This window comes from Dunckerocampus dactyliophorus, chromosome 18, assembly GCF_027744805.1.
Source record: "Dunckerocampus dactyliophorus isolate RoL2022-P2 chromosome 18, RoL_Ddac_1.1, whole genome shotgun sequence".
NCBI lineage: Eukaryota > Metazoa > Chordata > Actinopteri > Syngnathiformes > Syngnathidae > Dunckerocampus > Dunckerocampus dactyliophorus.
The window spans coordinates 7,617,121-7,630,743 of NC_072836.1; the positions used below are offsets into that span (position 1 = coordinate 7,617,121).

The window sequence follows — 13,623 nt, forward strand, 5'->3', positions numbered from 1 at the left end:
TCAGAAAAATAATAGCACAGGCAACACAGTAGGTGTTCATGTTTAGGCATATTTTCACCCTTTTATGTGCAGAGGCTCTGGAGTAGTAGAGTTAGCTTACACACCAGGGGTGTCCAGAGTGTAGTCTGGGGGCCACTTGCGGCCAGTCGATGTTTTTTTATTGCCATGCAACAAATTCTAAAAATATAACTTAACAAGAAAAAAAAAACAAAAACAAGTCTATAACCTGAAAAAAACAACAGCAAAAATGTTTTAAAAATGCTGTAATTTTACGAGAGTAAAGTCATAATATTAAGCGAAAAAAGTTGAATTCTAATGAGAAAAAAGGAGCAATTTAACAAGAATAAACTCACAATGGAGGAAGTTATGGAGGAAAGATAATGTCATTTTAATAGCATAGAGTTGAGCTATTAAAGAAAAAAAAAGGTCGTAATATCATGAGAAACAAACAAAACAAAATAAAGTTGTAATTTTTGGAACATTACTTATAATGTTATGAGAAAATATTATGGGAATAAAGAAATTACTTTGTAAGAAATATACTGTATTTTGTAGCTACATTTTGAGTGTTAAGTTGCTGTGTGATGATTTTAGCCTTCAATCTAAGATGACCTTGTGCGATTTGTGATGGGTTGACAAGCTTGTTGTGAGTTCCTTTATAGCTTCTTATTGGCTCTTAAAAACTTCGTTTTTTTCTTTTTCTCACGTATTTTGAAATGCAATTGTTGACAAGTATGATGAAGACATAATTTACACTTATACAGCAGTCATTTCTGAGATGTATTTGGACGTTGCTCAGGCTGTTCTATCTACCATCCATGGCCCAAAAATCTGAAGTTGCCACCATATGACACTGTCTGACGTAAATATTTAGATAGAATCATTAAACGGCAGTATGGGACAGAGCCTTTCGCTGCGCAGTCTCCGCTTTGTCCATTTTCCCTTTGCCCTCAGTCTCCTCTTGGATAAAAATAATTACGAAGATTATTATTGGTTACAAACAATGGATATGCTCCTTTTCGACATCAGTGGAAGAAGCCTATTGCTTTTGCATGAGCGGCAGTACAAAGAACCACAAGGTGATAAATGTTAAAGACTGATATTTATTTCTCATCACAACTAAAATGAACCATGCTTACTCATCACAAAAAGAAAACAGAAATGCTCAATCTTTTCTGTACTGTTACCGACCTTGCTGTGTTTTGTGAATAATAGCACTCTATGAAGATGTCATAAAAAATACAAGCCCACTGACACGTAAATACCCCTCACCTCAACTTATACCCTCTAGCCCCTCCCCCCAACATTGTATACAGCATCTGTTGTAGTCAGTCTAAGATGGGCTCTCAATCCCCAGAAGTCTTAATAACCTGGAACAGTGTGACGTTATAGAGCACCTGATGTCCATTGTTCCAGGTGTAGAGGACCCTCTCCCTGGGGTTGTAGTCCATCATGGAGATATGTGAGTACTGATTATGAAAGGGGATGTCTGTGTACTCGTAGCTGGACGTGTTGGTGTAGTAGGCAAAGTAGATCTTGGCACCGGCCAGGTGGGAGTTGGTGACATATAGCGTGCTGCAGATCATGAAGGACTCGCCGGCGCTGCGCTTGGGGAAGCCAGTGTCCCACGTCTGCAGCACCTCCAGAGTCTGCGGCTCCAGGCGGCTGATGACGATGTTCCCCGCATTGGGGATGGTGGTGTAAACCGCCCACAGCCCGTTCTCGTCAGCCATCAGGTCAATGTCGGAGGAGCCGCCCCAGGAGTAGGGGAAGGTGTTGTTGTAGCCGGCGCCGCTCAGGCTGCGCTGCACCAGCACGCTCCGAGAGCGGAAGTGGTACTTGATGATGATGTTGCTCTGGTACTTGTTGTAGTACAGCGAGCCGTTGTAGACCACATGGCCCGTCCCTGCCCAGGGGTGCGGGAGAAGGTGCTGGACAAAGTTCTGGCCCTTCATGAAGTCACTCATAGTGCGGTACTCCAAGACTCTACGCCCCTTGAAGTAACCATCCATGGACCACACCTGTCATCAGAAAGGGAGTTTAGGTTACTTACATGAAGCCGGTGCAGTATATTGATGGAAGTCTGATATACTTCCATAAAGTCAGAATGACTGGCTCTTTCTTGGCATTGTTCAAAGGTCCCACAAGTTCTCAGGAAGTTTTAGCTCAGGTGAGGAAAGAGGGGTTATTTTTTTTCAACATTACAGTAAATTACATTTGTGGCGCCCCCTATGAGTTGTGCTCAAAATGCTTTGGAAGAAATGCTAACATACTACAGCGGGGGGTCCAAAAAGTTTGGATAGCCCTGTACAATTGTACATGACAATTAATGGGAATTGACAGGAATATCTTAGACCAGGGGTTCTCAAATGGTCTCAACCTGAGACCCACATTTTCCAATGGTTATTAAGTTACGACCCGCTTTTATTAAAGTCATTTTTATTTTTAGGATTTTCTTACACTTTTATTGATTAATTTTTATTTACTTTTATTATTTTTTTACGCTTTTATTTTACTCTTTTTTTATTGGTATTTATTTTATTTATTTTTTACACTTTAAGTCATTTTTATTTATTTTCTTATTTTTCATGCTTTTAAGTCATTAGAAATTGTTATTATTTTTTACGTTTTTATTTAAGCCATTTTTTTTTTAAGGAAGATGACTGAAACATTGCTCAATTTGACATCAAAGTACATATCTTCATGTCATTTTTGAGTAGCTGTCTGCAACCCACTTGGATCCGTGACCCACTTTTGGGTCCCAATCCACCAATCCAGCAGTTGAGAACCGCTGTTGAAGACAATATAACCAAAGTTCTTTCACGTCCAGTAAGTTTTGATGGTATAAATACATAAATACTTTACATTTGTCTTGTACTATTCACAAATAAACCAACATCTTTAGAAAACAACATTTTTAGATGAATTATCACTAATTATCCTCAGTTCTGAAAAATTACCATAAATTCCGGACTATAAACACACACTTTGAACTGTGTGGCTTAAACAATGATGCGGCTAATTTATGGCTAAAAGAACTACACTTCCCATGATGCGTAGAGTGCAGAGTCAGGAAGTAGTTAAGTGGATGCTAATATCACGTTTTGAAGTCTTATGAAGCGATTGTGTTTTGATCTGACAAATCTTAAGTTAGGCCAAGTGTAGAATTATTACAGTTTCTGCGTGGACTGCGTCTCACGTCTCACCGGAGCTAACGGGTGACGCTGGGAACACCGAGCGTAGGTAGGATTGCACGGTTTATAGTGTGTCTTTCTGTGTAGCTATCCCATGTTACAATATATGTAAAGCCTGTCAGCCTTTGGAACGTGAATGGAAACACGTGAATCTACAGGATTTTGCAGACACATTTTTAGACATTAATACCCCATGGATAGACCATTTTTGATTTTTACCAGAAATGTACCAGAACCTATCCTTTGCAACGCTCGTCACTGATGGATCCATTCACCTCCCCCATTCACCCCCTTCGCCTCCTGCAACTCCTGCTAATAAATCACTTCATCAGCGGATGGTTAAATGAGCTGTTTGCGCATAAAAGCGTTCCAAATGGCCAAGGTAATTAGCGAGCGTGCCCGAGATTGCTGTGGACACGTGATATAGAAGTGTCTGATGAGAGATGTTGATGTGGCTTTGTGTGAGCTGGCAGAGGGAAGGGATTGATTATTATTAGTCCCGGTGAAGTCCAGCAAGCCATCTGAAATGAAGAAAAATAGATAGCTGCGAGTGCAAAAAGGTCACATTCTTTGATTGAGTGCCACCTGCCAAGATCGACTTACAGTCTAAGGCCATGTCCATAAGAACACGGATATTTTAAAACAAATGCACATTTCACTCTCTCCGGTGTTAAAAAAAATATTCATCCAAACAAGTGGAGTTTAAAAAAACATAAAAACACATTTACTGTCTGTAACACATTACAACGCCTCTGTTCATCAATGTTGTGATATATTACATGTACAATGACGTGTACATTACCATTAACATCAGCACACACTTATACTGAGGAAAAATGAATGTGTTTTTTTTTGTGTCTGTACGTGTTTCCTGCTGCACAAAATGAAACCAACATTTGTAAGTCAATAACTTCATGTTCTGTTGTTAAATAGGTTTAAAAACACGAGATAATGTCTCATATTTGTTATGACACAAACCCAAAAGCTCGGTTTTACCCGCCCACAAAAATCTTTTCAGGACAAAAATCTACATTTGCATGTGGATGAGAGGCTAAAACGCATAGAAAATTATGTTTTAATGTGGAAATGACCTAATTTGGTTGTATCGATATTATAAAGTGTCAGCATCCAAAAACTTGATTAACTAATTCTAACATTCCCAATTTTCATACATCATAAGTCAAAAGAGAACAATGTACAGTGGAACCGTTATTAGCATATGCCCCGGTTATCATGTTTTTTTGGTTAATGTCGAAAATGTATGACATAATTTTGCCTCTGTTTGGGTACATTTTCCGGTTAGCGCACAATATGGTGCGTGTCTTGTGTTATTAATACACTGCGTGAGTCCAACTGTGTTCTTTATGTATTTTTTATGACAAAACGTCCTTAGCAGCTTGCTAATACATGGAAACAGGAACCGGAAGTCATCTCCATCACCTGTCTATGGTGTCATTAGCGGTTGACTTTGTAATTCTTTGCTAACTAACAGAGTTACACCACAAGTCTCAAAAATGTTCACACAAAACACGATTTTATAGTTTTACAATTGTAGTTTTGCATGCTATAAGTGAGCATTTAAGGTTACTTTTACCTTCGTTGAAGACATGATGGTGACAAAGACACAATGGCAGCAAGATCCACATGCACACCACCTCCGTGTTTTACCGTAAGTTATGTCTTGAATTCAATAGTGTTTCTTGCCTTCTTTAGCAAAACGCTGGCACTTGCAACTTTCTTTGGCTCCATTTTGGGTTATTTTGCAGCCGTGATCAATAACAAAAGCAGAGACTTGAGGTGAGAAACACAATTGAATTCAAGAAATAGCTCATGGTAAAAAACAAAGGTGTTGATTTTGCTGCCACATTGCGTCTTTGTAATGTAATCTTAGTGTCAGTGTTCATTTATCCCTTTCATTCATCATTTATATGTATGCCGATGCATTTGAATTGTTTTCTGCATGTAAAACTATAACTATAAAACTATAAAAATGCATTTCTGGCTTCCTGGAACGGAAGAATTGGATTTACATGATTTCTTATGGGAAAAATTGATTTGGTTTGAGTCGGACCCTGTGGAACAAATGAATGATGCTAACAAAGGTTCCACTGTATAGGGAAACAAAATAAAACTAAAATAAAGTAAAAAACACGCCCTCTTTGAAGATGCCTGACAGACGGTTGTTACCTAGAAGCGTTTTATAGTTACTGTTGCCCAATTTGTACCCATTTTTTGTACAATTTCCTACTAAATTCCTGAACATAACATACTGAAATGAGTATTTAAAATAAAAAATAAAAAAAAGAAAGCCCGCTCAGCTCCTTTTCCCCCCCGGCGGAGCCCTTGGGACTCGTGTAGCAGGCACAGGATGTTTAATGCTCCATCATCTTTCTCACAATTCAACTGGCGCACCTTGCCACCCCTCAGCTCCTCCCACAGCCTCAGATGCTCCCACTGGATCTGTTATCGCAAGCAAAGTGCCTATTGTCGCACCTGGGAAGGATGGCGGGGAGCTCTCTTAGCAAAGCCCTCCTTGATGTGTTAAGCACAAAATAAATACCCACGTGAAGTGCTGTTTAATTAAATCAATTAAAAGATGAACTCTGTCTCTGCGGAGGCATCGGGAGGATGAGCTTGGAGAGGCGCAAGTGGGGCCGTGTCAGCCGGCCAACCCTGCTGAGAGCGCTTCAGGAAAGAAGATAGAGCTGCTAAATTGATCGATTTTCTGTAAGCGTTGAGAGGGGAGGGGGTGCACACCAGGAAGGTGAGGCAACGTCTTCACTCCCACACGCAACACAGCACAGATCAATGGCTGGAATAGTACATGAAATCATGCAGTAGCACGGTCAGCAGGAGAGGTGTCGTACAGTTAAATTGCAGGAGCCTTGAACTCAGAACAAGTGGAGCAGACATGAGATGCTGAAGTCTAGTGCTGCTGGTCAGGTTGAATTCTAGTGTACATTACAAGATCCAGTCAAGTTTCTATCTGGATTATTGCAACACTGTTAGTGGTGAAGCTTGCATGTCGTGCATTGTATTGTAACGACTACCAAGTCCGACCATTATTAGAGGCTTCTACATAGGAGCAGGGGGATCCAGGCCATGATGTGACAGAAGGGCTGAATGAATAAACTCTATGTCCAGAATGGTGGAGTATGGAGGCCATTTGGATGAATGGTGAATGTGGTAGTATGGTTTCAAGAGTGTGCTTGTGTGAACAAGCATACATTTAGGTGGTAAGAACCGTAAGACCTCCCGTCACTCTCTCTTGCCCTGTCACTTCCGCACTTTTATAGGCCTCCTCAATACAGCCACCTGTGGTCAAATGAAATATAATTCACCAGACATAAACACCAGCACAAAACAAAATAAACTAGAGCAAAACAAAACAAAAATGATAAAGGGATGATCGCATACAAAAGGGTAATTCCTGGACAATGGGGACATACAGCGAAAGTGGCTCCACAAACCCAGGCTTTGTGCTCAAGATGCAACTCAACAAAACCTAACATCCGCAATCAGACTTAATTGGTCCCGCGACGGTGGTTATCAACTTCCTTTGTCAAGTCCGGTTTTCCGCTTCGTCGTTAGTGCGGGTTCACATGAAAGGGGGCGTTTGACGTCATACTATTCTACTTACGCTGATAAGTGAAGCGATACCACCCAGCGTATTTTACAAAAAATGGATACGTAATTCTTATGGAGCATTATGAGGAGTTTCAAAAAGATTATGACTGCTAAAAGCAACACTGCTGCCAATACAACGAGGGAGTTAACACTGATTATGATAAAAACTATACCCTACTAGTTTTCAGTTATCAACGCTCAACATTGCACAACTTTGACATATTAACACTTATCCAATTAAAAAATAAATACATTGGAGCGAGTACTCACGCAAGGTCTCCTCTGACATTTACATCTGCAACATTAATTATTAATATTTCATATTGCATTTTATTACTGGTGCTTGTTTGAGAATATCTAGCGTATTCCTTCTGCTGAAAATCACCTCACTTATAGATGGATGATATCATCAGGGAATGCTCTTTTTAATTTTTTTTTTTTCCACGTCCCCTCGGGAACCTGGTAGGTTCGAAATAAATGGTGATGCCATCTCCGAATTAGTTAAACAGGGAAACAGTGGCACTTTTATAGCCCATTTTAGGCTGAAAGCCTGGACATAACCTGGTCCCGACCAGGCTATGAGCTTGGCCTAAGTTACCGTGGTGATAAAGCTGCTTTAAAAGAGAGCTACCTTCACTGATCAAGTCTGGCTTTCCGCTCAACACAGCTCACTAACCCACTAAACTCGCTTTGCAGAATACCCCCAGTGTCTTTCCAATAGGAAGTTAATATGGGCAATCAATGGGCATCAGCCAGAATTAAGTTTTTAAAAATGGTATTTGTTTACTACAAAAAGGGTTTATTTGGGAATAGCACAGTAGTCTGTGTTTTTCTTTAATCGTACCATCAAAACTTACTGGACGTGCAAGATCTGTGTTTGTTTTCCCCAAGATGATGTTGCAGTCCCTCGTTTATCACGGTTAAATGGTTCCAGACCCGACCACAATAACTGAATTTCTGCCAAGTAGGATTCAATATTAATAAACGGAATATTTTTTAAGTTAAAGCATAGAAAACCTGTTTATGACTTTCTAAATATGTTTTTTAACCATTCTTTTTGTGGAAAAAAAGGAATACTTCCATGGGAAATTAATGGGAATTAATGATAATGAATCCAACAATTGCCTTTTTTTGCTAGTATAGTACTATAATAGTATATTACTATAATATAGTATATAACTGCTATAGTTTTGAATTTAATCATACCACCAAAATTGAATGGATGAAAATTGTTGTTTTGAGTATGTTCCAGTACTGTATGTGTTTTCAAACACCTTCAGTGTGGTACATCCATCCATCCATTTTCTATATCGCGGGGTCGCGGGGGCATGCTGGAGCCTATCCCAGCTGACTTCGGGCGACAGGCGGGGTACACCCTGGACTGGTCGCCAGCCAATCGCAGGGCACATATAGACAAACAAGCATTCACACTCACACCTATGGACAATTTAGAGTCGCCAATTAACCTCACCTGCATGTTTTTGGAATGTAGGAGGAAGCCGGAGTACCCGGAGAAAACCCACGCGCACACGGGGAGAACATGCAAACTCCACACAGAAATGCCCAGGGGAGTCGAACCCAGATCTTCCAGATCTCCAAGCTGTTACTGTGTTGGCCAACGTGCTAACCACTAGACCACCGTGTGGCCCAGTGTGGTACATTTCCAGTCTATTCCCATACATTTCTATCAAGTCTTATTAAAAATTTCCCCTTGGAATGCGCTGAATGTTGCTACCCTATTTGTAGATTAGTTTATCACTATTTACACTCTTCTGCCTCCAAAGTCACCATGTGATCACTTCAACATGGCGGCGTGTAGCTGTGTTTGCTCTTTTGCTCTAGCTCATCCTCTGTATTTGCTCACTTCCAGGGATTAGGACACTCACTCTGTTGTCAGAGCTGGGGATCATCGTATCTGTCATCCAGGAGCCGAACCTGGACCCAGACGCTCGCACCGTAATGGGATTACTGACGCCGGTGAGCTTCCCGCAACCTGCAGGTCAAAGCAGAGGTAGAGGATGGAAGGTATGAATATTTATAGCGGTCTCAATTTACACACACACTGCATCTTTATAGGAATACATTTAGCTGGGTTTTATTAGTATGCTCCATTCATCTGTTTTACAGGCTCTATTGATGGATGCTTCATTTCAAGCACCACATAATGTGATGTAAAACAAGTGGATCAGAATGACAGCGAACAGCACGCATATACGGAACGCATTCAAACGCACATTTTGTCATAATACCTAATGAATACACAGTTAAATATCACAAATACAACCTTATATGTTTTTTTTGTATTACAATACTCTACAGTACAGTGCTTATTGTGGACATAACCATAATGCAAAACTGTTAAGAGTTAGTGGTTAGATGAGGTTTAGGATTAAGGGTTACTGGTTACAGGTTAGGTTGGTTTTTTATATGATTTTGATAGTTTTTGCATTCTTAAATTGAATTATATTTGTACTATTACCTAGCATGCCTTTATGAGCTAAGCAAAATATATTTTACTTTCAGATTTTGAAAAAGCCTGTGCCTGGCAAATTTAATTACTTTGAAAATGAATTAATATTCTATTAAAATATACCATATATTTTTCATTCATCTGCTGCCGTGTGCAGAACAGTGACTGAGCTATATATTCACTATTTACCATGTGCCGTTTGTCTAAGAATTACAGTGTGGTCTTTTTTCTTTTTTGCCTCATCATTAGCAGCCCTTATTTTGGGGGATTTTTTTTTTGTTAAATCATCAGTTTAGCCATGTGAAAACACAATCAATTATTCATCCAGGCATTCTAGCAAAGTTCTTCATAATTTACGCTGATAACATGAGCGGGTGGGCAGGCTGCAAATGTTGTACAGCATGATATTTGACTATTTATGATGTTCATTTAATCAATAATTTAATTGGTCACACTAATTGCCCATGGGCACACAAGTGCTGCAATAGAATTTGATAGTTTCCGATTAAGAATTCATTGAGAGCCGCTGTGCATGCCTTACCCAGCTTCTGCATGCAGGAGTGAAGGCGAGTCTCCAGCAGCAGGACCCTCTGGCGCAGCTCCTCGTAGTCGTAGGCGCCCATCTCCTCCTGGATAGCCATCAGTACCAAGGACAGGTTCCGCACCTCCTCTCGCAGGCGCAGGATCATCTTGGTGTCGGATTTGTACTGTTCCAGCACCGGGAGGCGACGGACGAGCTCTCCCACCTTATCTTTTAACTCCTAGAAGAGTAGACAATGGGGAAAGGAGGGACGCCATTAAAACCCCAGAATACGACGACCCATTCTTACTTCCTGTCTCATTTCTCAACCAAGAAGTCACAGTCGCCCTGTAGTCATCTACGATAGGCTCAAGTCTGGCTTTAGAAATTGGATGGATGTCACATTTTAAAGCGACTGTGAGCAACAAGAGCACTACTGGCTTTCTTGCTGCTTGTCCTAACATCTGCTTCAAATATCTTTCACCTCACTAGTGAGGATAAACGGCATAGAAGACGGATGGATGGAATTAGAAAATCAACAGTGAGTTTTCATATTTAGGATACAACAGTATAACAGTCTCTCTCCGGGCATTGACTGCTTCCATGATGACTAAAACGGAACAGATCTATTTTGACCCTGAGTTTGGGAAAGGCTGAACTGAACAAAACTGTAGTTATTTGGCTGTCATTAGATTGCACAGATGTCCTCCTTGCTTTGTAGTCATAAATAACAAATACCATTATTAATTAGTGTAGAAGGCCATTTACCATCTGTGCTGATTGCATGAAAAACCCAGAGAGGAAGACTTGTACCACAGAGTGTTCAATGTGACTCATCAGGTGTTGAGGTAGGAGTGCAGGAAGCAGTGGGAGAACCACCCCGCCATAGATCAGCAGAGGAATAAGCCTATCGATAAAATACGCAGGGCCTCGTTGTGGTTTATCTTAAATCTGGTAATGAAGCCGCTCTCAGCCCTCTGGCGTCACATCATAAATCTCGTTTCTTTCACCGTCCTTTTTTTCAAGCCGCACGGATCCCGTCTCGTTAATCTCCCATGCCGGGCTATCAGCAACTTGGAGCTGAGCGTGTACATCAGTCAACTTGGCCAAATGCACACATTTTTTTCTTTCTCCTCTATATGTTGTGGATTTACATTGAGAAACCTGTCTGGCAGTGTGTACATTTTTAATCCTCTCAACTAATGGAAAGGCTTATTCCACATACATCAATAGGCTCCATTGGAACAGGGCTGCATAGAATACAGTTGAGACATTGATGCTTACCCCCGGGGGAGCACACGCTTTGCATTTATCCTTTAATCAAACTATTATATGCTTCATCTCATATCTCAACAGTGTGAAGAATGCATTAGGAGCCTGGGAGAGACGGCAAGACAAAGGGCTTGACAGACGATCGCAGTTTGTGTTAGCTTGTAAGGAGATAAACTGGAGAAGGATGGGAAGAAAGGAACCACCTACAGTGGAACCTCAAAAGTAGAACCTCCTGACATGATGCCATTGGTAATTACACTTAAATCTTGAAAAAATATGCCGTAGTTGCACAAAACGTAAAATTTTGGTAGTGTACCTCACGTAAGCTATTGCTTGTAGCTTTTGTTTTATGAGAAACAACAATATAATGAATTTGACCAAAGTATGCTTTAGTTGCTCAAAAAGTCATTTTGTGTGTGTACCTCACAATGTCTCCTCCTTCAGTACCATTTCAGACGATTTTGACTGATCTTTCAAGGCACACAGAATATTGTCTTCTATGGCTACAGTATATAAACATGGAACCTACTAAGAAAGATTATACTCCCGTCTTTCATGAGCAAAAAAAAATGTTTCTACATTTTTCCCTTCTTTAGTAATCAGCAGTAGGACATAGGTAAGTTTCAGGAAAATATCAGTTCCCAACTAGAAAAGGGAGAAAACCAGCTTTTTGGGAAAAGGTACATTTCAAGCATAACTTTCACTATTTATTTTTTGCTTTTGTGACAGCTCAAATGTCTAACAACTACAGTGTTCCCTTGCTACATCGCGGTTCAACTTTCGCGGAATAACTTAATGAACGTGTATTGTGTTCTGTTTCCTGATTGGCTAAGGGAGCGTGTGTGCGTGTGCATGCGTTTAAACTTCCCCACAATGCGTAACCTTCTGCACGCTACACTCCTTCACGCTCTCTCACTTCCTCCTTCCTGTCATGTGGTGTTTTTCCGTCCACATGATCTCTGCCGAGCTCTTATCAAATGCATTTCTGCCACCTTGTGGCCGATTTTATGGCTTAAAATTGCTCTCAAGTGAAATCCATTTGTGTGGAGTTGCATCATCACCTCTAGCGCAAAAAAAGTAAAATACGTTTAAATACGTTGTTGGGATCAGGCATTCGGGTTTATAAAAACATAGCTACGTCTTTGGTATTGAATGAGTTAATGAGCATCTTCATTTTTTCCTGGCACTTATTCCAATAACAACATCATACAATTTGGAACATGATTTATATTTTTGGAAAATAATATGCTTTAGTTGTACAAAATGTCTCATTTCGCAAGTGTAGGTCATGAGAGCTAAGTTTAGTAACCACCAAAGAACGAAATCCATGCTTTTTCTTTGGCTTTATAATTAACACTCCACTAAGAACATCATTCAATTTTCAATTTGAGCAAAATTTTCAAAAAAATACATCAGACTTTGTGAGAGTACCTCACAGCAGCTCAGTTCAGCAAGCGTCAAAAGATGAACTCTGTGCTTTTTCTTTGGTTTTCAGCAGCACTTATTCTAAATAGAAGGAGCGGCCTCAAACGAGGAGAGGAAAGAGATGGAGAACAACGTTGTCAATGTTAAGGTAGGCTGTTTTATTGTTTTTAACACATTGCCATTAAGTGTGGTTAACTTTTTTTTTACACTTGTAATAGTAGGAATGTTAAAAAATGTCATGTGTGAGGAACATCTGGAAACAGGACTCATTATGTTGCACATTATAGCATTAAAAGTTCAGATCAGACTTCAGAGGATTTTTTGGGGTATTTTTATGTTTTACGAATAGAAGTGGCTCACTTATTTTTACACTTTTACACTTGCATGACAGTTAAGAATGTTAAAGTGTTACTTAAAACAGAAAATGAAGGCTTTACAATGGTGACAGCGGACATCATTGTCAAAACTCTGGACTTGTGAAAAAAAAAATAAGAGCGACATAATGTAATGTGAAGTCAACGAAGCACTCGCACACGCCGCACGCAACACACGCACACACTCATAGCACTTTATTTATTTATTTATTTATTTATTTGTATTATTTATTTGTATTAATGTCTCTTCTGTTGTTGTTGCTTAATTTATTGGTATATATGTTTATGTGTTTATGTTTCTTATGTTCTTATTCTTTCATTTGTTTTCTTTCTTTTCTTGGGAGAATGAACAGAATAAGATTTTCATTGCATGGTATAACTGCTGTTTTACCATGCACATGACAATAAAACTCTCTTGAATCTTGAATGCCAGGCCAGTAGTTGGCGATGTCACAACAATGATAAGAAAGCACTACACCAATTTTATTGTACATTGTCGTTTTAGTTGCAACAGAAAAAGAGGCATGGCAGAAGTAACAATTAATAAAAGGAAATGCAGGAAGTAAAGCACCTGAAAGCCTTTTGGATTGAGACTTCGGGGATTCTCCGAGGCCACCTTGAGCCTTCCATCCACCACCTTCATCATTCCTTCAGTCTCCCTCACGTACTGGAGATCCCTGTTGGTCCGCAGGTCTAGCACCTCCATGGATTGGCTTATGTTCTGGACCTGGTGACAGGACA

The 13,623-nt window shown here is 40.0% G+C and overlaps 1 protein-coding gene and 1 long non-coding RNA gene across 3 annotated transcripts in view; one reads left to right on the forward strand and one right to left on the reverse strand.

The window, feature by feature from the left end:
- Positions 1-493: 493 nt before the first annotated feature.
- The window catches only part of olfm2a (olfactomedin 2a), a 65,979-nt gene continuing 52,849 nt past the window's right edge, over positions 494-13,623 (reverse strand). For both annotated transcript variants that reach the window (XM_054758392.1, XM_054758391.1), the window contains exons 3-6: positions 13,454-13,609; positions 9,833-10,052; positions 8,708-8,814; positions 494-2,021 (exon numbers count right to left, since the gene is read on the reverse strand). In XM_054758392.1, coding sequence (XP_054614367.1) covers positions 1,347-2,021; positions 8,708-8,814; positions 9,833-10,052; positions 13,454-13,609 — 1,158 coding nt within the window. In that variant the 3' untranslated portion in view covers positions 494-1,346. The remainder of the gene's footprint in view (positions 2,022-8,707; positions 8,815-9,832; positions 10,053-13,453; positions 13,610-13,623) is intronic.
- LOC129170651 (uncharacterized) overlaps positions 3,065-13,623 on the forward strand; it is a 54,549-nt gene continuing 43,990 nt past the window's right edge. The window contains exons 1-5 of the long non-coding RNA XR_008566659.1: positions 3,065-3,243; positions 8,314-8,476; positions 8,692-8,846; positions 11,168-11,332; positions 12,579-12,656. This is a non-coding gene — a long non-coding RNA (uncharacterized LOC129170651). The remainder of the gene's footprint in view (positions 3,244-8,313; positions 8,477-8,691; positions 8,847-11,167; positions 11,333-12,578; positions 12,657-13,623) is intronic.